Raw genomic sequence first — 27,076 nt, 5'->3', positions numbered from 1 at the left:
GTAAGGGCCAGTACTCATTCACTACATCCTCTTCCTGGTATGAAGCCTGCTTGTTCAGGAGGTATTAGGTTGTTTATGATGGGAGATATTCTGTTATATATAATCCTTTCCTTAAGTTTGAGAGTAACACTCATAAGCGCTATGGGCGAGTAGCTAGCTCCTAATGATGGATCTTTGCATGGTTTTAAAATGAACATTATTTTCATTCTTCTAAAGAAAGAAGAAAGATATCCTGAAACCAAGATGTTATTATACAGGCTAGTTAACTATTTTATGATATTCTTGCCACAATTTTTAAGAAATTCTGGAAAAATTCCATCTTGTCCAACAACTTTATCATTTTTAAGTATTTTCATAGCCTCTTCAATGGTAAATGATCTGGAAAAGGGTAGGATTTGGTTTTCAGGATGTCTTCAAATTCAACAGCAGTGTGTTGATGTCTTTTACAGACTGGCAATCATAAGGGTGTTTAGAAGTCACAACTATATGTTTTGCCATCTCTTCAACATCAACAGATTGCTGTCTCTTGGATACTGTTGCACTAGGATCCGGCCTCCACAACAAGGACCATGCTTGTCTACTCAAATGTGTAAAATTGATATTTTCAACTGTCTCAATCTATTTCTTTCTCATTGCATTATCCAAGGAGTGCATAAGATCCTTAGCTACTGTCTAGTCTTCTTTTTCTATAATTTCATGATAAAGGTTGTTGCTATCACTATTCCAAACCAGAATATATTCTTTCCTGTAAACTCTAGGGATAGTTCTCTTTACAGCTCCTTTAATCACTCCTATAAATCTGCTGTAATTGCTCGCTAAAGGTTTTATCCATCTAATATTGGAATCTACTTGTTCAGCAAAGTTCTTCCAGTTTGCTTTATTGAAGTTCCATCTAGGATTTGGGAGAGACAACATAAGTGGTATATGAATTCCTAGAGAATATAGGATTGGTCTGTGCTGACTACTTGGAAAGGGCCCAAGAATATTTCTATTTATGCTAAGACTTTGATGATGATGATCCTTGGTTACAAAGCAAAGAGCTGGAGTGTATCCTCCATACCATCTAGCTGAAAAAAAAAGGTAGAGGTATCTTTAGCATCGCATATTAAGTTAAAGTCCTGGTCTTCCATTCATTCCACTAGCTTTTCACCATTACTATCAATTTCATTATAACCCCATAAATTGTGATGGCTATTGAAATCTCTCAGTATCATGCATAGATGCTGTAGATTAGTTAGAGGGGCACCAGGCCAAGTGGCATTGGGGGGGGGGGGGGTTCATGACAATGGTGTCAGCTATTTGGATAGATGCTGAGAATATACTGTTGTTGTTACTCATTGTCATGAGTTTAAAATTCTCAATATCTTCTTTTACATTGGTTGCAAGTACATATTTAGGATGATTAATTGAAGCAATTAATCCAAATCCTTGAATTTCTCCTCTAGCCTGCAAATGTTCAGCATTTTCAGTGTGGGTTTCTTGAATAGCTGGAACATTCAACACTGAGTGGGTTGATAGCATTTTAGATAGAAATTCACTTTTTGCTCTATCAAGCCTTCAATATTGAGTTGGCATATCTGAAGAGAGAGTGTCCTATTTGTCTGATAGAATAAAATAAATTCTAAGGCATGGTGCTAGCTTGGTTGGCTGTGGTTAACATGTCTGTCCTCCAACCAAACAGGCTACAGGTTCAAATCGTACCATGGGCATGGATGTTTGTGAATGTCTAAGTAGTAAATTAATTTCATCATCCAGTGTGAGACCACCTCTCTGCTTACTGGAGGCCAGAAGTGCCTTAAAAAAGTTCCATGATTGGTCTCCATAGAAAGGTTTCTGAGTTATGTAAAAAAATAAATAAACAAAAAATTAATTAAAAAATGTTAATTTAAAAAAATTTTAAAAATTAATAAAAATAGATTTTAAAAAATCCTTAGCCCACCCATGATACTAATGCACTATAGGTTTACAACCATTTGTGAGTTGAAGTCACATAAAAAAAGATTGGGATTTATACTGTGTTAAAAATTTGTGAGAAATAATATTTTCAGCAGAAAAGGAAAAGAACACAAAGCTTTCTGGATGCAGAGGAGACTAAGGAGATAAAATCTCCTTAGTCTCCTCTCTCTCTCTCTCTCTCTTATGCCAGGTAAGCTTAGAGGTTTAAGTCATTCAAGGAAATATCTAATATTATGTGGAGATTTAAGTATCATCAAAGGCAAAGTGCAGTCTTTGGATGAAAGAATATATCAAGTTTGCTGCATTTGGCCCTTTCAAAGTCAGATTTGGATTGGACAATGGTCTTTTTTATAGATGCATACTGTTCTGTAGGTTGAGTGAATTGTTGATGCTGAATTCTGCATGTTCCAAATGGTTTCATACCACTTGGAATATGCAGAATTTTTTACTTGGACTACTTTGGCACACATGTTTGAAACCAAGGTGTGGACAGTGTTCTTAACTCTTGGGTGGAATGACATGGCCTTAACTCTTGGGTGGAATGGGAGATGAAGGTCTTCATTCTAATAAGAATTATTTCAGTTATTCAACTGGAGCAGGGGTTGAAGAGCTAAAGTAGTTGACAACACAAGGAAAGGAGAAGCAAAAGTCATGCAGGTCATCTCATCTGGCACTATTATAGTGCCAAAGGATATGAGGGTACAGAGAGAGAGAGAATAGATAAAAGTCACTCTGCAGAAAAGGAGATGTATGAGATTAATGTTCAAATTATCAAGAGGAGAACTGACATTCAGTGTATTTACACCCAAATGCAGCAAACTTGCCCAGTGCTTGTATGGTCATAAAGCCTTCTGATCTCTCTTAACTGGTTAAGAGGATATCAAGGGTTATGGAAAAGTAAAGATATTCTTGTGAGCAGGTAGAATATCTGCAAATGATTGTTGCTGGCAGTGAAGTGACAGTTTGGGAAAAGTGAAGAGGATTATTAGATCTTCTGGAGAGCAGGTAGACAATTTGTGAAAGATTATTACTAACAGTGAATACCACGTTATCTCTGCTAACCTGAACAGTGGAACTGGAGTCAACAAGAAAGATTACTTTATTGTTTGGACTGTAGATAAACTTCTCAGACAGTGGAAAAGTTCAGAGTGGTAATCAAAATTTGGAGAGTGATAGAGAACAAATAGACATAACTGAATTGGGAAAAGAAATTTTAAGATACAGCAGATCAAAACAGGGGATTCATTCATTCATTGGCATGAGATATCAGACTTCAAATGCAAGATTCCACCCTTGCAGCAGAAGACATCATGCAGAGTGTAGTTGGGAAAAATGAGGTTCTGTTAGGAATAGTAGATCAGGTTTAGATATTTGTAAGTGGTGCACATTTAAATTTGTGTTAGGACTATAACAAGGACTTTATTCATGTAGAAAAAAAAATTAGAAGAAATAAATTCTTCCCAGTTTATATATCATAAAAAATGTTTAAACATTTAATAAAGCCTTAATAAAATATTAATTATTACTCAAATTCTTACCATTCCAAGTAGATACACACCACCACCAACAACAAATGCAGATATTGTAGTTCCAAGTACTGCAAATACTGTAATAGAGCCAATGTTCTGGAAAAAATTACCCTGAAAAAAATGCATGAAACATAATTAATCTGCTAAGATAAAGATAAAACATGTACTAATAAAAAAATAAATACCATGCCTTTGATAAAAAAAATTAATGTTTAATGAAGTCCCGACAAAGACAAATTAATTACAATCATCAGACCTCCATCAACTACAATGATCATAAAAGAGAAGTTAATTTTCCGAAGTGTAATAATAAACACTCATTCCACAATATCGATTGATTACCCTATTATCGGAAATGGATTCTCCATGTGCAGAAGTGTCTAAGGGTCTTGTATCTGTGGGCGTACTATAGCTTTATCAAGGCCTTATGCAATGGAATTATAATCTCCTTACTTCTACATGTCAATGTCCTCTGCATCATTGCAATAAGCCATTGTGCTTCCTCACTATTTTAGCAATGTATCCTCTAAATTTTAGGTCTTTATCCACCATCATCCCTATATCCCTTATCTCTTCCACCACCTTTGTAATCAAAGATGGAATACTCTGCATTCCAACTTTGATTACTAAATTTACTCTGCAATACTGAACTGTTAATCTCGCTCTATAGAAGGACTTAGAAGTCTAAGTCCTTCTAAAGCTTCATCTGCTTTACTTTGTTCTTCCCAACTTTGTATCATTTGGAAAAAACAACTGCATAACACCATTTAAACTTTTCTTAATTTTAACTTGTATGTTATTAATATTAAGAAAAGTTTAAATGGTACTATGCAGTTGTTTTTTCCAAATGAAACAGCAACAGCCACAATGCAGACCTGTGGAGCCCACTTCTAGCGATTTCTCTTCCACAGGTCTATTCTATTCCACAATCTAACTCTGATTCAGCACACTAATCTGCTCCAACCCTGTGCATTCCAAATTAATTACCAACTTGTCATGTGGAAATTTATCTAGGACCTTTGCAAAATCTAAATATACAATCTAAATATCTAGATATACAATGTATGCATATCCCTTGTCCAATGCCTTTGTTACCTTGTTATAATAAGTAGATACACGACCTTCCTTTAGTAAACCTCTAAAACGGTCTATCAACGAGAAATCTGTTGTTACCAGCTCAATTCTAAATCTTAGTCCTAACTAACTTCTCAAAACATTAACCACAATAGCTGCTTTTCCTAAGCTTTTCATGGCCATGAGTCTTACAGTTCCTCATATGGCCGAATACCACCAGGTTGATCACTTCATGGTCACTCTCACAAGTGGAGGAAGATTCAGCACCCTATTTAAATACACACTCTCATGAGATAATCAAATCCAAGACTATATCCTACCCTTGAGTATCCTCTGTTGCATACTGCCTAAGGTAACTGTCCCCAAAAACTCAAGAAATTCATTCTTTTTTCCCTCAGATGCTAATCCTCTATTCCAGTCTATATTACTGTAATTAAAATCACCTGTAATGATCACCCAGGTTCAACGAATACACTCTAGTCAACTCGCCCATGGCAAGTAGCTGCACACCGTACAAAACAGAAAATTAAAAACTTTCAAAACAAAATCTTTTTAATTTTTAGAAAATGCAGGTGCAGTATTATTTTATGGAACTTTTACTGACTTGTCGAAACAACATTTAAAAAAATTATGGTATGCAGGTGGAAAGATCTTGGGTGACTACATTTTTTGGATGGGAGTAGGGTTTTACATAATTTGTAGAGCCCTAATGCTCCCCCCCCCTCTTATATGCTCTAAAACTGTCTATCAAAGAGAAGTCTGCTGTTACCAGCTCAATTCTAAATCTTAGTCCTAACTAACCTCTCAAACACGTTAACCACAACTTCAGGAATGGATCTTATCAGTTCCCATATGAAAACAATTTTCTGTTCTTTTCTGTATCAGGCTAATTTGAATAAACATTTCCTTGACATTGCCTTCAACATTTGCAGGATATACAGCAACACAATGAAATATTTCATTGTGTACACCTTTAACTCACACCATAATGTTTATAACTACTGGCACTACTTCTCTCTTGCATCTCAATCCTGCATGGGCATAATGCCTGTGTGATGTTATCAACAGCAGTCCATCTCCCTTTTTGCCTTTTATTATCATGAAATATATCCATCTTTATTTCCATCAAGATGTCATACAGCCATGCCTCGCTAATTTAATCAGTTTTTGGTCAAATGTACTTGTTCAATGCAACAATTTTGTTCCCCTTATTTCTGATACTTCTAAGATTTGTGAACAAATATTAGCAAAATAAGCATTTCTGGTCTATAAGAAGTTCCACCAACACAAATTCTCAAATGTGTCTCCTTCTCTCCCCAACCATTCCACTCTATCACCACCCATCCTACAACTCTCCCCAGACCCAAACCAGCTCCCCACATCTCATGAAGTGTCTTCCTGTCCACTCTAACTTCATATTCTCTGTTTTTCTTATTCTCCTCCCTTACACCTCATCTCTCAATTCTGATGACTATAACGATCTTTTTTGATTATTTATCTCTGAAAGTTTATCATATGTATTGTAATTATCCAAACAATAACCTTCCTGGAGGTTTCAACATCCATAATTTGCAGTGGCTCTCCTTCTCTTCCTTCAAGGACCATGCTGAAAAAGAAGCAGAATTGTTTCTTTGCTGTCATTAATTATCTAACAAATTCTGTTATCAAATCTGGTTATCAAACAAACTGTTACCAACAACAGAATACCAGACAATCCTCATTATTCTTCCATCACTCTGGATCTTTTCTTAATCAACTCCCTGCAAATACACCTTGTTATCTCCACTCATGACAAACTCTGACAATAACCTTGTCCATGTATCTTTACAGATCCTCCTCCCAGCCAATCTTAGCTTCATATCCTATGGCACTACAACAGTACCAATTGGGGTGAGCTTCAGGATTTCTATTTGTTTTCCATGGTCTGATTATTGTTTTTGCTCTCTTAATCCAAGCACCTGCTCTGACCATATAAATGAAATTATTCTTGCTTGAATGAGTGCCTTTATTCTCCACTCCACTTGAAATCTATGACTCCTATTATGCACTGGTTCTCCAACCAATGTGCCAAAGCAGAGCAAGACAAAACCTCAGCATACTTTTAATGACTCTTCTTAAGAAGAGTCATTAAAAACTCCAATTTCAAGTGGAGTTTTTAAAATTTTAAAAAAAATTGGAAATTTGTGGAAAGTGGAAATTTCAAAAAAAAATCTGAAAAAAGTCAAACAAATCCAAAGACTTTATAAAAGCCAACTGCATCAAACTTGCCGTATGCTCAAATCGCAGTTCAGTCATCTGGTTCAGGATGTCAGACAAAACTTCTGGACACCTCTCTCTCTCTCTCTCTGAATGGAATAATGGTAACATCCTCTGAAGATAAGCAAGACCTCTTAGCATCCATCTTTTCCTCTGACGAATGCATATCACCTCCCACGATTCCACAAATCACTCTCAGCATACCTCCTCTGTTCATCAGCAGGATAATCAGAAGAAAAATACTCAGTATCCTTGATACTAATAAGTCTCCTGGTACAGATGGTATCCCTCCAGTAATGTTAAAGACTGGTTCCAAAATTAATACCCATCCTGATTAGCTATATATGCTCTCATACTCATCTAGCATCTATCCAATGGCACAGAAGTATAATACAGTTTGTCCCTAAAAAAAGAAATAAAAGTCAGCCATCATCCTACTGTTTCATTGCCCTCATCTCAATGTCCTCAAATATCATAGAAAATGTCATCAATAACCAGCTTCCTCACTACATGAAAATCCAGCCTGTCATTAGTGATCACCAATAAGAATTCCTCCATTCTCATTCTACAACAGACCTCCTCACTAACCTTTCCAACCTTGGGGCAAGGTTAGCAGAAGAACACAAGATCTACATCCAGGACCTACAGCTGAACTCCTAACATAAAAACAACTTCAAACAACAAAATAAAAAATTCTATCTATCGCTGTTCATTACTAATAGTTCATTAGTAATTTATTATACCAGAATGCTTCTTTTGCCTTAGCTATTCTTGATTTTAATTGCCAACCTGTTTGACCAAGTGGAGAGTACATCCACTCTCCAACCAAAAAAAAAAAATAGGCTGTGGGTTTGAATCCTGCCATGGATGTTTGTGATATCTGTGAAAATACTAGTGGTGGGTGGGTGGGAGATGTAGTTGCGGTTCGTTGTAGTTGGTGGATTGAGTGGTGGAGACAGAGAGTTTGTATAGTAGGTGCCCTCCCCTCAATGAGTCTTTGGACTCTCTGGAGGTGTCACATAATAATTCCATAACTGTTACATCTTCTGTATAAGCCTTTACATTGTGAATGAATCCTGTTGATGTTCTTAAATTTGTGTTTTGTTGCTGTTTCTTTGCTTATTACCATATACTTGGTTTTATCTGTTATTTAATAACAACCCAAAATTTTGAGAAAAGGGCAAGGCAAATAATAAATATAAGTATCTGTGGACTAGTCATTACTAATACCAAGTTCCAACAAAAAGATTGAAGAAAACATTGATTCAGCTAGAGAGGTATGTGGGAGTAATATCTGCAAGGAAAGAAAAATAAGAATGCCAAGGTGGATGCAAGAAGTTAAAGAAGCAGTGATGGATAAGAAGAACCAATTTTCTAGCAAATAGGTGGACAGATTCCCTAAAAGAATACAAAGAAAAATGCAAGAGAACTAAGCTGTGTGTGAAAGTAACTAAACAAAAGTCATGGGAAGACTTCGATAAGAATAAAGAAGGTAAATACCAGAAAGATAGCAAAATGTTCTGGAGGCTATTGAAAAAGCTTAGAAATTGAACAACGAGTACCATAAATGAAATCAAAGATGATAAAGGTGACATGAAAACTAAAGATAAGGATATCCTAGGTATCTGGAGTAATTACTTTGAAACACTGTTATATGAACCAGGTAGTAACAGAAGCCATAGCAAAAAAGTTTCAAGAGAAATGGAAACAGGAGTATATATCAATACTTGAGATAGAAAAGCCATCAAAAACTGAATATATATATATATATATATATATATATATATATATATATGGACAGGCAGCTGGACTAGATATTATTTGACCAGAAATCCTCAAATAAGGAGGTATAAATTCATATTATAACCTTTTTCTTGAACACTATTATTAATAAATTAAATATCCTAGGTATCTGGAGTAATTACTTTGAAACACTGTTATATGAACCAGGTAGTAACAGAAGCCATAGCAAAAAAGTTTCAAGAGAAATGGAAACAGGAGTATATATCAATACTTGAGATAGAAAAGCCATCAAAAACTGAATATATATATATATGGACAGGCAGCTGGACTAGATATTATTTGACCAGAAATCCTCAAATAAGCAGGTATAAATTCATATTATGACCTTTTTCTTGACCACTATTATTAATAAATTAAAGACTTAATTCTCTATGTTAATCAAGTAAATAATAGTTTAATATCCGACGTTTCACTGACTAATATCTGTCAGCATTTTCAAAGGATACACTGGTAAGCAATAGAAAGTAACAAAGCGTACACTAGAAATATAAATTAAATAAACTTTAATATATACTTTCCGATATTTCAGCAAACGTCACGTTGCCATCTTCTTGGGAACTTAATACAAAGACAAGTGCACACAAGTACTAGTGTGCACTTGCTTAAGGCTTTACTATTAGATCGATCCACCTACCTCCCTATTGAATACAATCCCACCAACTCTCAAATTAGAAAACTCCAGGCTCCTTAAGAAGGTCACTTCTTGGCCTGTGGAGATTACCAACAGACTAAAACCATATAACTCTAGACACATATATGGGCTCCCAAAAATACATAAAGAAAATGTGCCATTACGTCCCATAGTGGAGATGGCATTGATTCCCCCACTTACAAACTAGCCAAGCATTTAGCCAAAGCGCTCTCACACTATACTGGCAACACACCATCACACATAAAAAACTCAGCCCACTTCAAAGCCAGTATAGAAAACCTTACACTCCAACATAATGACATAATGGTCAGTTATGACGTCTCCTCCTTATTCACGAATGTCCCCCTCAAAGAAACCTTAGAGCTAATCCAAGCTAAATTTCCTCCCGATATCTCAGCCCTATTTCAGTTTACAATGAACTCAGGCTATTTCGTTTGGCAGGAAAAAATTCTACAAACAGATAGAGGGGGACAGCCATGGGTTCACCACTTTCCCCACCCAAAAACCTACCATATGTCTTTGCTACGTTGATGATGTGTTCGCTATTTGGCCACATGGCCTGGATTCAATCCTCTCCTTCCTAACACACTTAAACAACCGACACCCTAGAATCAAGTTCACCCTGGAAAAAGAGGAAAACAATAACCTCCCCTTCCTAGACACACTAGTCACTCGCCAACTTGATGGAACCTTGGTTTTCTCAGTTTATAGAAAATCCACCCATACAGGCAGATACATTCACCAACAATCCCATCACCCCCCCCCTCACAACAATATGGAATCATTAAGACACTATTCAACAGGGCAAAAATAATCTGTTCAAATGATCAAGCCCTAACCACTGAACTAAATCACATCTGTGACACTTTCTCAGCCAACTGCTACCCCCCCCCCAAAAAAAAAGAATCCAAAAAATACTTAAACCAGTTATCCACAACCCCCCCCTTCACAAAAAAGAATACTCTAAATCCATCACCATTCCCCACATCCGAGGCACCTCGGAAAAAAATCAACAAAATCTTAAAAAAACATGACTTGACCACTTGTTACAGACCATATAGAACATTGGCATCCCTTATCTGCCCCACTAAAGACCAACCACTTCCCCCTAGACCTACCTGGTGTATACCAGGTCCTTTGCAGCTGTAAATTGTCCTACTTTGGCCAAACAGGCAGAACAGCAAATATCAGAATCTCAGAACACAAGGATTATATCCGATTTCACCAGTACAGCCACTCTGGGCTTGCAGCCCATGCTCTGCATACTCGCTACAGAATAAGATGGAAGAAAGCCACAGTAATACACCGCAGCAAGTTCAAATATGAAAGACTATTCATGGAATCAGCCTCAGCCCTTAGGAACATACCAAACCTCAACAAATTTGGATGCATGAGACTGCCCCAAATTTGGGAAACATTTATCAGAATTTCAGCCCAAAGGCCAAGAACCACCAATATAGCCTGCCGGGGGCATCATCAGGACTTTAGGAAAACGTTAGCTTCCTAGCTTCGGTTCTCATTTGCTGTTATGTAGTAATTGTGTGCACTTGTCTTTGTATTAAGTTCCCAAGAAGATGGCAACGTGACATTTGCCGAAATATCGGAAAGTATATATTAAAGTTTATTTAATTTATATTTCTAGTGTACGCTGTCAATTCCTTAATTATTAGTTATCATGTTTAACCAGCGTATAAGCCTCTCTACAAGAAGAAAGTAACAAAAACTAGGAAACTAATCGACAATTCTAAAAATTATATAAAGTTATCACTGTGCGTGATAACAATACGACACATGATACAATGCGCATGTCGCAAGTACAATGTTTTATTTGTTGAGATGTTTTTGTTTTAGATAATCTATTAGTTCTTCTTTTTTGTGATTCCAAATGATGAAGATGTCGTCAACATACCTAAACATACCTAAAAAAATGATGAAGATGTCGTCAACATACCTAAACTATTTTTCTAAAAATAGGTCGGCACAAGAAGGAGAGAGAGAGAGGGCTACCGATGGCTAATCCTGTAATATTATGGCTAGCCTGGATGTCACATCTCTATTCACAAATATCCCATTTTCAGAAGTCATCGACATCTTAGAAAACTTGTTCCCACCAAATATCACCAAGTTGTTCAAGCATTGCTTAACTTCGAATTATTTTACATGGCAAAAAACTTACTATAAACAACTTACAGGATTAGCCATGGGTAGCCCTCTCTCTCCTTCTTGTGCCGACCTATTCTTAAAAAATTTGGAAACTCAAATTTTATCTCAAATTATCCCTAAACCAACCACATGGTTTAGGTATGTTGACGACATCTTCATCATTTGGAATCACAAAAAAGAACTAATAGATTATTTAAACAAAATTAATGGCTTCCACAACACTATCAAGTTCACATTGGAACTAGAAAAAGATAATAAACTTCCATTCCTAGACGTCCTTATTAAGAAACAAACTGACAATAGCATCAACCTGTCGGTATATAGAAAACCTACTAACACTGGACGCTACCTCCATTTCGACTCGTCTTACCACATATCCCAGAAACTCGTCATTATCCATATGCTCAAAAAAAGAGCTATACAGTGTACCACAGACCCTGGCGACTTACAGGAAGAATTAATGAAAATATCCAGAGATCTATCCCTAAATGGCTACCCTACAAGAATCATCAACAAGATTCTCTTTAATGACATACTGCAAAGACAACGAGATGAAACCCAATACATCAGCTCTATAACAATTCCATTTGTTAGTACCATATCAAAAAAATTAGCTCTTCTTCTTCTTCTAAAACCATATAATATCAGAGTAACCTTCAAACCTATTGAGACCATTCAAAAGTTTATAAGATCACCGAAAGATAGCCATCCTTTCTACACATACTCTGGAGTTTATAGCATACCCTGTTCATGCGGTATCAATTACATCGGACAGACGTCTAGAAGTTTTGAAACAAGAAAGAAAGAAAGAACACATAGGTTATGTAAGGAATAACAGACAAGATATATCAGGCCTTTCTTCCCACTTTGCCTCTACCAACCATAATATTGAATGGGATATGAGTCATATGTCCTACATAGAAGAGAACTACCATTCCAGAACATTCAAAGAAGCTGCTACAGTCACCCATTCAACAGGTAACTTAAATAAGAATCAAGGCCTAATCCTACCAGATATATGGAAAACTCTAATCAGATCATTTAATCAAAAAGAAATGAACTTTCATGAAAATTACAATAAATATCTCAACAAATAAAACGTTGTACTTGCGACACGTGTATTGTATCACATGTCATATTGTTATCATGCACAGTGATAACTTTATATAATTTTTAGAATTGTCAATTAGTTTCCTAGTTTTTGTTACTTTCTATTGCTTACCAGTGTATCCTTTGAAAATGCTGACAGATATTAGTCAGTGAAATGTCGGATATTAAACTATTATTTACTTGACTAACATACAGAATTAAGTCTTTAATTTATTAAGGAGGTATAAAATTTTTGCAGTGACTATACTGCATAATTAAGAGAACCTGGTCAGAAGTTCAAATTCTCAATGATTGGAGTAGAGCTCTCATAGTACCCATCTATAAAAAAGGGAATAAAACTGAATGTAAGAATTACAGAGGAATTTCTCTACTGATTGTTCCAGGTAAGATTTATGCAAGCATACTTGAAAAGAGGTTGAGAAAGTTTGTGGAAGAGAAACTTGGAGAAGAACAAGCTGGTTCAAGTCAAAGAGAAGATGTCAAGATCAGGTTTTCACTTCATGATAAATAGTTGAGAAATCATTGGAATGTGAATCTGTACTTAAGTTTTGTAGATCTGGAAAAGACATATAACAAGGTGCCCAGGAAAAATCTTTTCAAAACACCAGTTATATGGGATAAATGGAATATTATACAGAGCAATACATAGTCTATATTTAAGTTATAAGCCAGCAGTTAGAATTGAAAGGAATACAGTAAGAAGGTTGGATGTAAAATCAGGTGTAAAACAAGGATGCATATCTCCACTCTTATTCTTCATCTATATGAATCACATTATGAAAGAAAGTGGCATCAAACCTGATATTAGAATTGGTGATATCAAACTTAGCCTTTTGCTTTATGAAGATCATGATGAATTCTTAAACACATATTGTGCAAGTCTCCAGCATTCATTCGCTAACTGAATAACAGCTGCAAAAGTTTGGCATGAAAATCAGCAATAAAAAAAATTAAAAAAAAAAAAAAGACAAAGGCAATGAAATTGGACAGAAATACTGAAAACATCAACTATAGAAGCAAACAAATTAATCCAAACAAGCTGAATTTTCATGGAGTTTTTGATTGGGTTTGGTTTCTTGTTTCAGTTCACAATAATTTTGGTTTTAGTTCACTATTTTGGTTGAGTGCTGTGTTTTAATGTTTATTAATAGTGTTGTACATTTTTAATAGTGAAAACAAGTTGACATTCATAGTGTTTTATTCATTTGTGTAGTTATAAAATGGATACATCTCCAAGATAGAATTCAAAAATATGTACTCTTTCTTAGCACGGATCCATGACTCAAAGACAAATTGCTAATGAGTGTGGTGTTCGTTTGGGAACTGTTAATGCAATTTTAAAGAGGTTAAGAGAGCCTGATACTTTTTCTCTTGACAGAAAAGGAAAATGTGGATGAAAAAGGAAAATCACACTAACTCAAGATCATTCACTGGTTAGGAATAGCAAAATGAATCCAAGACTGTCTATAGACTTAAATAGAGACTTGGCAGTTAGTGAGATTAATGTTTTTGAAATGACAGTGTGTCAAAGACTGTTTGAAGCAGGAAGGAGCACCAATAGATTGGGGGGGGGGGAAGAAACAACTGTTTGATTAAGACTATGCAGAAAAAAAAGGCTCCAGTGAGCAAAAGAGTACAAAGATTGGACTGCTGAGAAGTGGAAGATGATTATATTCTCAGATGAGAACAATTTCTTTGTCCAAGGAGAGTGAGTTACTATGTTTGCAAATCAGTGGCTGGAAAGACTTCTCCCACCCACCTTCAATAAGCTCCTAAGAACCCAGTTAAAAACTGGGTTCTTAGGTTGTTCTTAGGTGTTCTGAGGTTGTTTTATGCATGACGATCCAGGATTGCTTGTGCCTGTTGACAGTATAATGAAAAGTAACCAATACATAAAAATTCTCAGATGAGAATTTTGGAATATTTTGGAATTTTGAGAATATTGGAGAAAAGAGTGGTCCCAGAAAGAACTAATCTTCCAACAGGATCTCACTCCACGCAACACTTCAAAAAAAAAAAAAAAAAGTGAAAGAGTTCCTTAAAAATCATAACATCCAATTATTTCAATGGCCAGGTAACACTCCTGACATTCACCCAACAGAAAATTTGTGGGCCATAGTGAATAAAAGATTTGGAAAATCAAACTGTGATACAAACGATAACTTAATATAATCTATTATCGGGTTTCAGGGATGCAGAAATAAGAAAATGTGTTCTATGTTGGTAGAGTCCATGCCTAAGTGAATTAATGAACTTATTAGGAGCAAAGGAGCGTATACAAATCATTAGGTAAAGTTGGAGTTTAATTTTTATACTTAAATTTATAAAATTTTCATATTTAATTAGTATATTAAATATAAAAATTAATATACTAATCAATCAGTATATTAATTTTTATGCTGTTTTTTTTTTAAATGTGAGTGCTCAGATTAATTTGTTTGCTACTGTATATCCTGAATAGTGAACATATAGAACAATTAAAAAGTAAAACATTTCAACTATTCAAGCATAGTTCTTAGTGAAGATGTCAAATTACTCTGGAAATAGACAAGAGAATAAGCAAAACTGGTTTGAACAGTCTTGTACACTAACAGTATACAAGACTGTGTTCAAACCAGTTTTAAGTTATGGATCTGAGAGTGGGTTAGAAAGAAAGCACCAGATCAAAGATGAGAGTCCACAGAAAAATTAGAAGCTTCAACAGCAAAATCATATTAAAAATTAAGATATTAGAAAAGAACTTGACGTTATTAGCATTCAAGAACGTGTGAGGACGACTGACCTAAGGTGGTGTGGTCACTTAAATAGAACGGGAGATGAAAGATTGGCAAAACAGATGTTTGATGGCAAGATGGCAGGGAAAAAAACCCAAAGGAAGACCAAGGTCTAAATGGATTGATTCAGTCAGAAGCGACTTTGAAGAACAAAATGATAGATACAACAATATTGGAGTGCTGAAAAGTATATTAATTAATAATGGAAACTTAATCATGTAGTGCTGTCATAGTAGCCTGAACATATCCTTGGAGGGGATATGAAGAAATGGTGGAGATTGATCAAGAGGTGAGTGACCAAGATGAGTATTCTGTGGAATGTTCTCTATGAGAATAAATTGAAGGTTTGTGGATGGGATCACAAACACTGGTTGATAGGTGAAAAAAGAAAGGATGTGATAGAAACATTTCAGTTACTTCAAGGCTTTTATAGGATTGATGCAGGAGAAATATTTCAGCACTTGGCTAGAGGTCATTCCTGCAAACTGAGTAAGAGTATAGTTAGCAAGGGCATTAGGACTAGAATTTTTGCTTGGAGAGTGGTGAATGAATGAATGAATGAATGAATGAATGCAATGGGTTGCCTGAGTCAGTTGTGGTTTCAAGGAGAGGTATGACAGATACTGTGTTGACAGTTTGGGTCTCCCATGATGAGTCTTAGGATTCCATGGAGGTGCCCATGCAATATTCATGGTGTATGGCAACATCACTATCCTATGTGAGAAATACTAGCAAACTGTGTTAGGTTGGTCATCTGGATGATATAACAACATTTACCATCTAGCTCTAATAAATACCTAATATGGCTGAAAGTCATAATAATAAGATAAACTCGGAAACTTATTGTGTAAACATTCACAAATTCAGCAAGTACAATTTTGTGAGATATTAAAATTGATCTTGCAAAGCAACAATAACTAGATACTATTTAAACATATCAAGAATTCCTACTAATAAATTCTGACAGAAGTTTTAAAGGGTCAGTTTCATCTTTATGAACTGTGTTTTTTTTACTGATAAAAATAAAAAGGTTAAAATAAAAGGATTAAAAGTGATATAGCAACCATAAAGGAATTACATTATATTAAAATGCTTCACAGTTCAAAGGAAATGCTTAAAATTTCAGAGATCTACTGCAAACAAAACATTAAAGCTTAGAACATAAAGTCTATATATTACCTTATGGAGGTTATATCCAGATTCATATATAATTGGTGGCAAAATCACCAAGAAAAATGTTGTAGGATTAAATGCTTCTTCTTTCTATAGAAAAGAAAATATTCTACAATTAATTGACAACTTTCTTTTCTTCTAATATGTTTTTTTTTCCTAATAAAAATAGAAACAATCAGAAAACAAAAAAAAAGTAAAGGTGGTAATTTTTTTTTCTTTTTTTTTGAAAAAATATACTGACTTTAATTATTATTATTACATTACGCCTCCAGGGAGTCCAAGGGAGTCATTGAGAGAGGGCACCTACTCTACAACTCCATCTCTACCATCAATCCACCAACTACTACAAACTGCAACTACCATCATCGTCTACACCAATGCCATCTATGCCCACCACCACCACCACTTTTATTTTCATACACAATCAAGAACATCCATGCCCATGGCAGGATTCGAACCTACAGCCTTTTAGCTGGAGAGCAGATATGCTAACCACTCGGCCAACCTGGCTGGCAGGAATTATCAAGAGTTATCTTTATTATTAAAGTACTACTATATTGTATATATAAGATTATTAAGCTTCATTTCAGTCTAAACAAAGTAATAATTCCCTCTATGATGATTTTCATTTATCATAATGGGAGTTTGAATACAATCTTTCAGATTGTCTCTATCTACCATATTTACTAGAATATAACTCTCACTTTTTTTCTACAGAATTAAAGTTAAAAAATCATGGTGCAAGACGTGTGTGGGGATTTTCTGAAACTAAAGTTTTTCAAGAATAAACTAAATTAATGTTTATAATTAATTCCTCAGTATTCATTATAATTTATAATTGCTCACATTACTTATAAAATGAATGCATTTAAATTTTAATTATCAACATTATTTACACGATTGGCCACTCACATACGATTCATCATACGATATATTCAAATCTTTAGCGACAATGCTTCTGTAATTAAATAAAAACAAACAGTTTTATTATTGTTGTCCTTTTATTATTTCAAAATCATAATATCACCATGAGTTAAAAAAACTAAAAATGGGTATGACTTACCAAGAATCTCCTATTTGCAATCACTACTTTCGGCCTCGAGAGTGGTTTCCTCAGGTGCATTGTCAAGGTCATCTACTCATATAGCATCATCTTCGCTACCATCCAGAGTATCAGATACTCGTTTTTAAAAAACTCTTGGCAATTATTTCTGGCAAAATCATATCCCAAACTCTCAAAATCCAGTTGCACAACAGTTATAATGATGGTCTCTTAATCTTCCCTGAAGGAGTCAGGCTGTAGCCATCAGCTGCCATCCACTCCATGTAGAATTTTCACACGTAATCCATGAATGGTTTGCTAACACCAATACATCCAAGAGCTGTAGACAATGTGTAAGACCACCAGGAATAATGGCCACATCAGTCTTCATATCCAAAAGTTGTTTTAATATTTCACTTTTTACAATTACTATTTTTTACTATTTACTAAATGGTGATTCTCTTCAACCGAATTCCAAAATATCTGAAACTTCCATAATTGCATTCACTATCTATTTCTTAACGTTTTAAACTTTTTTCATGTGTGAGGTATATGCAAAACTTTTTAATTTCTTTTTACTTAAAGTAAAATCAGGGGTGCAAAATATACATGAATTATATTCAAGTAAATACAGTAAATACCTTAAATGAAAAGAAAACACAAATATAAATAGTGAAAAATTTCTGAAAAATCATGATGCTCCTAAAACTGTTTTTAGGAGCATCATGACAACACTAAGCTATTTTGGCGATGGAGCAACCCCATTTGTAACAACTAGGCTAAAAAAAATGAAATTAAATGACATTTTCATTAAAGGATATTAATTTATATAACTGTGTGAAAATTAAGGTAAAGATGGTAAAAAAAACTTGGTATAAGACTTGATCAAAGTTGAGACAGTATACCAACTAAAAGTGGTGAGCACAAGATACTGACAGCTGAGTATAGATAAATACATTCAGATAAATGAAAAATGAAAAAAAAAACAATGGGAGGGGGGGGGGGGGAATCAACACCAAAAAGATGAATTATTCAAATTATAGATTTAAAAGAACTGAGAAAAAAGAAAGGAATAAAAATCTGTTATATACACAATAAGCCAGCAAGATACATGAGGGATGCTGGCCATTTCGTTAAAACATTATTAGATGTTGATTGCAGAAATCAAACCATGAGCTAGTCATGTGGTTTTTTTGTGAAACGTGTATTAGGAGGGGTTCAACAGTTCAGCTAGTTTAAGAGTAGAGGGAAGTAATTTATTTTGTTTAATTGCCATTAGAGAGAGAATCAAAGAAACATCCTTATCAAAACATATTTATCAAAGAAAAAGCCTTACTAAATGGATAAAATCCAATAATAACCCAAAAAATAACTAACCACTCTCCTACAAAACAACTGAGACAAGAAGCCCACAGGACTCCTATACAATATATTGAAGGCATCTCTGAACATGTGGCAAAAATTATGAAAAAAATATCAACTCACTGCTACCTACAAACCCATTCACAAGATTCACATTTGGCATAGATGTTATTCTATAGTTATGGATACCCCACAGGTTTCCACTATATATATATATATATATATATATATATATATCATTGTCGTGATGTGTTCTCTTCATGTTCGAATCCGCCATCTTGTTATAAGTCACTTTCATAAAATAAAACACAACTAATTGCAAATTGATCACCAATCCAAGGGTAGAGAAATTTCTATTATACTACGCCACTCTATCCTTAGATAGGTCTATATAAAATAGTAGGATCAATTCAAAGTTAGTTAGCAGTCTCCTCATTCATTCTGGCCGAAGTATTTGTTTTCTATCTGGGATTCCCGCAAGATTCGAATTTTTGTGAACGGTGCAATAAAAAGGAATTCAGGCAAACACAATAATTAGATTAACAAAATGAAACATTTCATATAAGCTATATAACACATACATAAATTCTACTTCTAATTTTAAACAACAGAATCAAGTTAAAAATTAGGTCAAGTCAATCACATTAGTTCAATCTTCCAAACCTTCACATATGCTTTCTCAGCTTCTGAGTCACAAAGTTCCTACACTTAAATAAATATAATGGAACTTCCTATCTAATCAGTTTCCACATTTCTCAGTCATGCTATAAGTTCCAAAATATCGCAGGCACTAATAGCTGTAAATATCTCTCAAGCAATTCTTATTTTCAATTCTAAATTACGAAAAATTTCCACAGTTAAAGTTAGGTTAAACGTAGCGTAATTAACACTCAATTCTTCATGCATTGAAATAATTCCATATGATAGTCCTTACCAGAAATAGTTCCTAGTACATCAATTACGTTGTGAGCATACTTTTAAAATATATTTATTTCACTTAAGAACACATCTATAAGACTTATCCACAGTTATAATTAAAACACTATTAATTGCGCTTCAGAACTCTGGACATCAATTGCAGGGTACTTTAACTATCCTTGTTACCACTCATTAACCAATTAAACACTGTGCGGTTCTCCTTAGGGCAAATTAGAAATAAGTCGCAACTCTAAACCAACTGGGTTTATTCACAATTCTTCACTGAACGTCCAGCTTTTCATATTATCCGATTACGGCATTAATTTCCTTTTATTATTACTGCTGACTTCACTTTCAGCTAACTATAAGATTCACTTCGTCTTTGCTCGCTTATAAATATTATCCTTTTTAACTTCTGCCCTTAAGAACCTTTCATTTACTTCTACTTCTCTAGTTTACACCCTTGCTTCCTTTCACTTCAAAATTTCCGTCTCCACTCTCCTGTTACTTTTATTTTTTCTCTTTTTATTATTCTTCTTCTCCCAGTTCACGCTCTGTTCCACTCGCGCTCGTTTACTTCATGCGTTTCCATGACAACAAATAAACGTAAACATTTTCGTTAATGTTACATAAGGTTATACCACTACATTGAGTTAATAAAAACACAATAAATAAAATATTAGAGCTACTTAATCAACTCTTTCATTTCGTACACAGATAACTATAATAATATTCGCGTTACAATATTTATATAAGTCACAATAATTTATACATATATTATTGTTTAATTAATTAATAGCTGATAAAATTCAGAATAAACACTTAAATAATAATTCTTAAATAAGGATTAATAAATACTTTTATACAAGTCATGATTAATATATAATGAACAATGTTAAATGTGAATGAAAAAGACAAAATACACAACATAGTTTCATTCACAATTTAACATCATCATCATGCCTATCAAGCATTTAGGCCAAGCATGGCCTGTTCCAGCCTTAGAAGTCATCGTTGAATCGTTTAAGAGGACGTCCTGGTTTTCTTTTTCCTAATGGCTTGTACTTTAAAGCTTGTTTTGGTAATCTTTCTGTTTTCATTCTTTGAACATGTTCCATCCATTTGTTTATTTTTTTATTTTATTTTTTTCCATTACTGGTTCTTGGTTTAATTCTTATATATATATATATATATATATATATATATAATATTGATGTTCCCATTAGAGAATAGGCATACAGTCAGTATAGACAAAGCCCTCTGGTCGGAAAGACCTGGGTTCGATTCCTGTCAGTGACATGAGGAATCTTTATCTCTTTCAACAAAAGGCGAGTTAGCTGACCCAGAAACTCAGCTTTTTCATTTCCCAGAACAGGCAAACCGACCCCATGAACACACACTTCTACAGACATAGGACATGAGTTGGTTACACTTCATTCCCGAAGGAATGAGGAGTAACCAACCTATTCTGTAGGATTTTGGTTCTGAATACACGGTAAAATGTGTAGGTCTCTGCATGAGCGTAAATCAGGGATCAGGGGGATCCCATTAGAACAGGTTACATGCTGAACTACAAAGATGGAAATTATGTTCAACTTAGGAGAATACTATCTTTGGTCAAATGGTATCAGTTACTGAATGGAAAAAATATCAGTAATGCATGAGAATCTTTGAAAAAGTGCTTAAATGAGGCAGTATCAGAATGTATCCCTAGTGTTCAAAGAATAAATTGGTTGGGAGTGAAATGTATGTGCAACCTTATTGAGCAAAATATCCACAATAAAAAAAAATACAGAAAGCTAAATCGGAATATGAAAAGTAATTGTCTATGCAAGTTAAAGGCAATCCAAAATAATTTTATCATTATGCCACAAGCAAAAGAAAGAATGAATGTGGAATAACAACTTTATTGAATGCAGATGGTACACTAATGTCAGAAGCTAATGAGATTTTTCAATTAATGAGTGCTCACTTTGCTAAGATTATATCAACCACTTGTATGTAACATGGTGCATTCTGCTACTGCTACATTGGATGAAGAGTTAGAGGTGCATGAAAATAAGGTTGAAGAGCTGTTGCATAACCTGGATAAGAATTTGTCAATAGGGACAGATGGAATATCAGCTCATATGCTAAAGGAATGTTTACTTACTTGAAATGGCTAGACCTTTCACATGTTTATATAACTAGAGTCAGCTCAGGAATGATACCACAGGAATGGAAAGAATGTATGATAGCTCTATTCTTCAAGAGTTGTGCAAAAACTGATGCGTAATTACCAACTTATTAGTATCTCTGGTGTGGTAGTGAAGATTTTAGAGAAGTTAGTAAGAACTCGCATACAGAAAAGGGTAGACAAACAAGCTATACTCTGGGTTTACTAAAGTAAGGATATCTTTTAGCAATTTGCTCATATTTCATAACAATGTGAAGGCCAAGTTGGATAAAGGGAATGGATACACTATGATAACGTTGGATTTTGCTAAGGCATTTGATAGGATACCACACGAAAGGATGTTGCATAAACTGGAGAATATGGGATTGGAACATAAACTCTTGACTTGGATCAGGAGATGGTTGACAGACAGATATCAAAAAATGGTATACAATGGGTGTGAATCTGTCAGATTTAATCTGCCAGTTGGAAGACCGTGGTGGAACCACATTATAGGACTTCCGCGGGTTTGCGTAAGCCAGACTTAGTGATTAAAAGAGATGGTGGCGTTTGGATAGTTGATGCCCAGGTGGTAGGAAAAGGGCACCCACTAGCCTATAGCCATAATAATAAGGTAAACTATTATAAGAATAACCAAGATCTAGTTAGTAAGATACGGAAGGAGCATGGGGCAACTCCGAGGTTTACAAGCGCCACCATCTCTTTACATGGTATATGGAGCACCATGTAAAGCACTTAAATAAGAACTTAAAATGTCCTTATTTAAGTTCTTATAGCGCCATTTAAATGGCATTATAAGAACTTTAAGTCCTTATAGTGCCATGTAAAGGATGCTATAAGGACTTAAAACAGCTTGGGTTTATGCAGAAGGATATAAAAGTTATTTCCTTGAGAATTCTACAGGGCACACTGGTGGCATGGCATTGCCCCCAGAGAATGACTACAATGATAACTAGAACAGGCATAGGGTAAAACACTTGTAAAGGCTTAGGCCTATATCAAGTCTGGAAGTGATGTAAGGGTAGTACTGCCCATAACCAGTACAAAGATTAATATTAAAAAAAAAAAAAAAAAAAAAATTGACCAGTGGTGTACCTCAGGATTCAGTCTTTGAGTCATTGTTCTCAACCTATACATTAATGACATTAGGAAGGGTCTAACAGGAGATTTGCAATTGTTTGCCAATGATGCAAAGATAAGCAGGGCAATCAGAGATGCTACTGATATTCAGTACTTATAAAATGATTTGAATAGGCTGGAAATTTGGGCAAAAGAAAATGGCTATCAGTTTAATGTTAGTAAGTGTAAAGTTATGCACTTTGGTGCAGGCATAGGGTAAAACACTTGTAAAGGCTTAGGCCTATATCAAGTCTGGACATGATGTAAGGGTAGTACTGCCCATAACCAGTACAAAGATTAATATTTAAAAAAAAAAAAATGACCAGTGGTTTACCTCAGGAGGTTATTAGCAAGTTTATGCTACAATAAACTGATGAGGCTAGGGATCATGGCATAATGGTGGATATGAATTTGAAGTTCAAAGGTCATAGCAAAAGTTTCAAACACAACCTAGGGGATCATTACGATGTTGAAGTGAACCTTCATATGTAAGGATAAGGAAGTAATTTTGCTTCTTTATAAGGCCTTGATTACACTACACCTTCACTGCTGTGCACAGGTTTAGTCTCCCAGGTTTCAAGGGGATAAAGGAGCTGTGGAAAGGGTGCAAAGAAGAGTTACAAAGATTATACCAGGATTATGGAATTTAGATCATGAGGACAGATCGCGATTATGTAGATTACAGACTCTGGTTAACAGGAGAAAGATGTGTGATATGACAGAGGTAAATAAACTTTTGAATGGGCGTTACAGGATATTGTCTGATGAAATTTTTATTCATATGGAAGGTGGGGAGGGCACTCCGAGGAAGTTTGTTCACAGTCAAGAAAGGGGATAAGAGCTAGATTTTTTTCTCACAGAGCAGTGAAGCAAGTGGAATAGTTTGCCTTTCAGAGTAGTGAGTGCATATAATGTGAATGAGTTTAAGAGAAGGTATGATGGTTTGGGTGATTTATAGCCTTCCTCAATGAGTGTGTGACTCCCTGGAGGTCTCCAATAATAATGATGATAATAATAATATACTATGTTGCAAAAATTATACAGATGCATGAATAGTTCATAAATCCATAAATCTAATACAATATTAGTCCACCTTTGTGATTAGTTTTTCCACCGAGCCGAATTTTTAAGTTTGGGAACAAAAAGTAACATGGGAGCCAAGTCCGGAGAAAATGGTGGATGTTGAACCAATTCGAACCTCAATTTGTGCAATTTTGCCATTACGATGGCCGATATGTGGGATGGTGCATTGTCTTCATGAAAGAGCACTTTTTTGTGTGCCAATCTTGGCTGTTTTTTCTTCGGTTCTACTTTTAAATGGTCCAACAATGATGCATAATTGACTCTTGTTGTTGTCTTATGCTTTTCCAAATAGTCTATTATTCCTTGGGAATCCCAAAAAACAGTGGCCATCACCTTCCCGGTTGACAAAACGGTCTTTTTTTTCAGTGCTCTTTCACCAGGCATTGTCCACTGTTTTGACTGCTGCTTGGACTCAGGTGTGTAGTGGTGAACCCAAGTTCCTTCTACAGTCACGAATCGATGCAAAAAATCCTGTGAATTGCAATTAAATATTGCCAAACATTGTGTTGAAATGTCTTTTCACATGTGTTTTTGATCGACAATCAACAATCGCAGCACCCATTGCGCACACAGCTTTCTCATGTGCAGAAAGTTTTCATGTGCAAAATATTATACACCCATTTAGATGAGATGCCTACAATCTCAGCAATCTCATGTACTTTCACTCAGCAGCCTTCCATTACAATACCATGATGGATTTTGTCAATCACTTCCTTCGTAGTGACCTCAGTTGGACGTCCATAGCGCATTTCATCTTCGATGGACTTACAATCGTGTTTAAACTCATTAATCCAAAAATAAACAGTCTTTAATGCTGGCGCAGAGTCCCCATGAACTGCATCTAACTCAGCTTTGATCTGCATGGCCGTCCACTTCTTCAAATAAAAGTGTTTTATCACCGTACGACCACCGTTCAATAAGAGCCACCCTCAAAATACAAAGAAAAAATTAAAAATGCATATGAGCACAGTCCAACCATAAAAAAAAAGCTCAAAACTAATAAAACTAATCCAGAAGAATTTAGAAAAAATGTGGAAGAAACTGACTGGAAATTAAAAAATGACATCGACGAAGATTTAACAAACTTTAATAATCAGTTAATGAACTGCAAAGAAAGAACCTCCAATGAACTTCCTCCTAAGACCAGGGAACGCTTATCAGCAAGAACGATAGAACTATTGAAGAAAAGAAGAATACTGAAAGATACAGGAAAAGACTGCTTAGAATATAAAATTATCTGTAAACAACTGAGGCAGAATATCAAAGACAACTATAACATATATAGAACGACAAAATTGGCAGAACCAGCTAGGCTCCACAGTAGCCTAAAAAAAAGTAGAAAAAGAAATAAATCTAAAGCAACCACTACTGTCAGCCTTCATAGACAATCAAGGAAACAGACACACAAACAGAGGTGAAATGGAAAAAATAGTAAAATCGTTTTATGAGAACCTTTACTCATTTAAACAAGAAATCACACTCCAGTACCAGACGAAAATTTGGAATATTTGGAAATACCATCTGTCCTACCTGAAGAAGTAAAAACGGCTATCCACCATATGAAAAATGACCAATCAATTTTATACCGACAACTGATGGTATAAAATCTGATGAATTAAAAATGGGTGGACAAATACTCTTTAAAGCTCTAGCAGAAAGATTTACCCAATATACACAATTAAGGAAAGTACCTGCTGAATGGAAAACATCAAAGACCAAAATTCTGCATAAAAAAAGGTAATAAAGAAGACATCAGTAACTACAGACCCATCTGTCTATTAGCGCGCGCGCACACACACACGCGCACACGCACGCACACACACACACACATAAAATATTCACCAGAGTCATCCTAAACAGAATACAAACCTCCATCAACAAAAATAGCTGCAAAGAACAGGCCGGTTTAAAAAAAGGCTTTTCAACAATAGATCACACTCAAACTATTACTCAGCTAACAGAAAGATGCAGAGAATACCAGATTCCACTTTGTCTTCTTTTTATAGATTTTAAAAAGGCATTTGACACTGTTGAACATAACAGTATTCCAAGCTTTAAGAGAATAAAGGTGTAGAAAAAGCATACATCCAACTGATAAAAGATATCCACAAAGAAGGCACAACAAATATCACCCTTTTCAATCACCCGATTAAAATTAACTTAAGTAGAGGAGTATGTCAGGGTGATGTCTTATCACCTAATCTCTTCACATCTACTCTGGACAGCATCATTCGAAAAACTGACATGAAAGGTTGGAATAAACATTGATAGTGAAATGTTAAATATCCTACTATTTGCCGATGATGCAAATGATGAAACTGCTGAAAAATTGGATTGGAACATTTGGACAAAACAAGATGGATGAAAAACAAATACTATAAAGATTATACAATCACTCTAGAATCCCACACCATTGAAAAAGTTGAAGATTACATCTACCTCGGCCAGTCCATAAAAATGAATAATGACATATCCAATGAAATAGCAAGGAGAAAAAAAAAAGAGCTGCTTGGATAGCCTTCAACAAAATAAAATCAACAATTACCAACCAAAACAAAGATATAGAAATGAGAGCCAACCTTTTCAACAGTCACATCTTACCAGCATTAACTTATGGTAGCAAAACATGGAACACAACTTTAAAAGAAGAACAACGCTTAATAACAACTAAAGTGCAATAGAAAGAAGAATGCGCAATATAAACAAAATAGACCACGTAAGACACACAGAAATCAGGAAAAAGTCTGGATTCACAGATGTAATAAAAGCAATCTACAACAGCAAAAGAAGATAGGCAGGACATCTCACAAGAATGAGAGACAACAGATGGACAGTCAGAGTTACAAACTGGTATCCGAGAAATACCAAAAGGAAACCTGGAAGACC

General features: G+C 35.0%; 1 protein-coding gene across 1 annotated transcript in view; it reads right to left on the bottom strand.

The window, feature by feature from the left end:
• The window catches only part of Nhe1 (Na[+]/H[+] hydrogen exchanger 1), a 262,652-nt gene that overhangs the window by 174,648 nt on the left and 60,928 nt on the right, over positions 1 to 27,076 (bottom strand). Inside the window, exons 5-6 of the mRNA XM_090408190.1 lie at positions 16,497 to 16,580; positions 3,495 to 3,596 (exon numbers count right to left, since the gene is read on the bottom strand). Of these exons, the coding sequence (XP_090264316.1) occupies positions 3,495 to 3,596; positions 16,497 to 16,580 (186 nt within the window). The remainder of the gene's footprint in view (positions 1 to 3,494; positions 3,597 to 16,496; positions 16,581 to 27,076) is intronic.

Source organism: Typopeltis vanoorti, chromosome 18 (assembly GCF_054136105.1).
Source record: "Typopeltis vanoorti isolate ZY-2024b chromosome 18, IOZ_Tvanoo_1.0, whole genome shotgun sequence".
Taxonomy (NCBI): Eukaryota; Metazoa; Arthropoda; class Arachnida; order Uropygi; family Thelyphonidae; genus Typopeltis; species Typopeltis vanoorti.
This window is presented reverse-complemented; position numbering and strand designations above follow the sequence as displayed.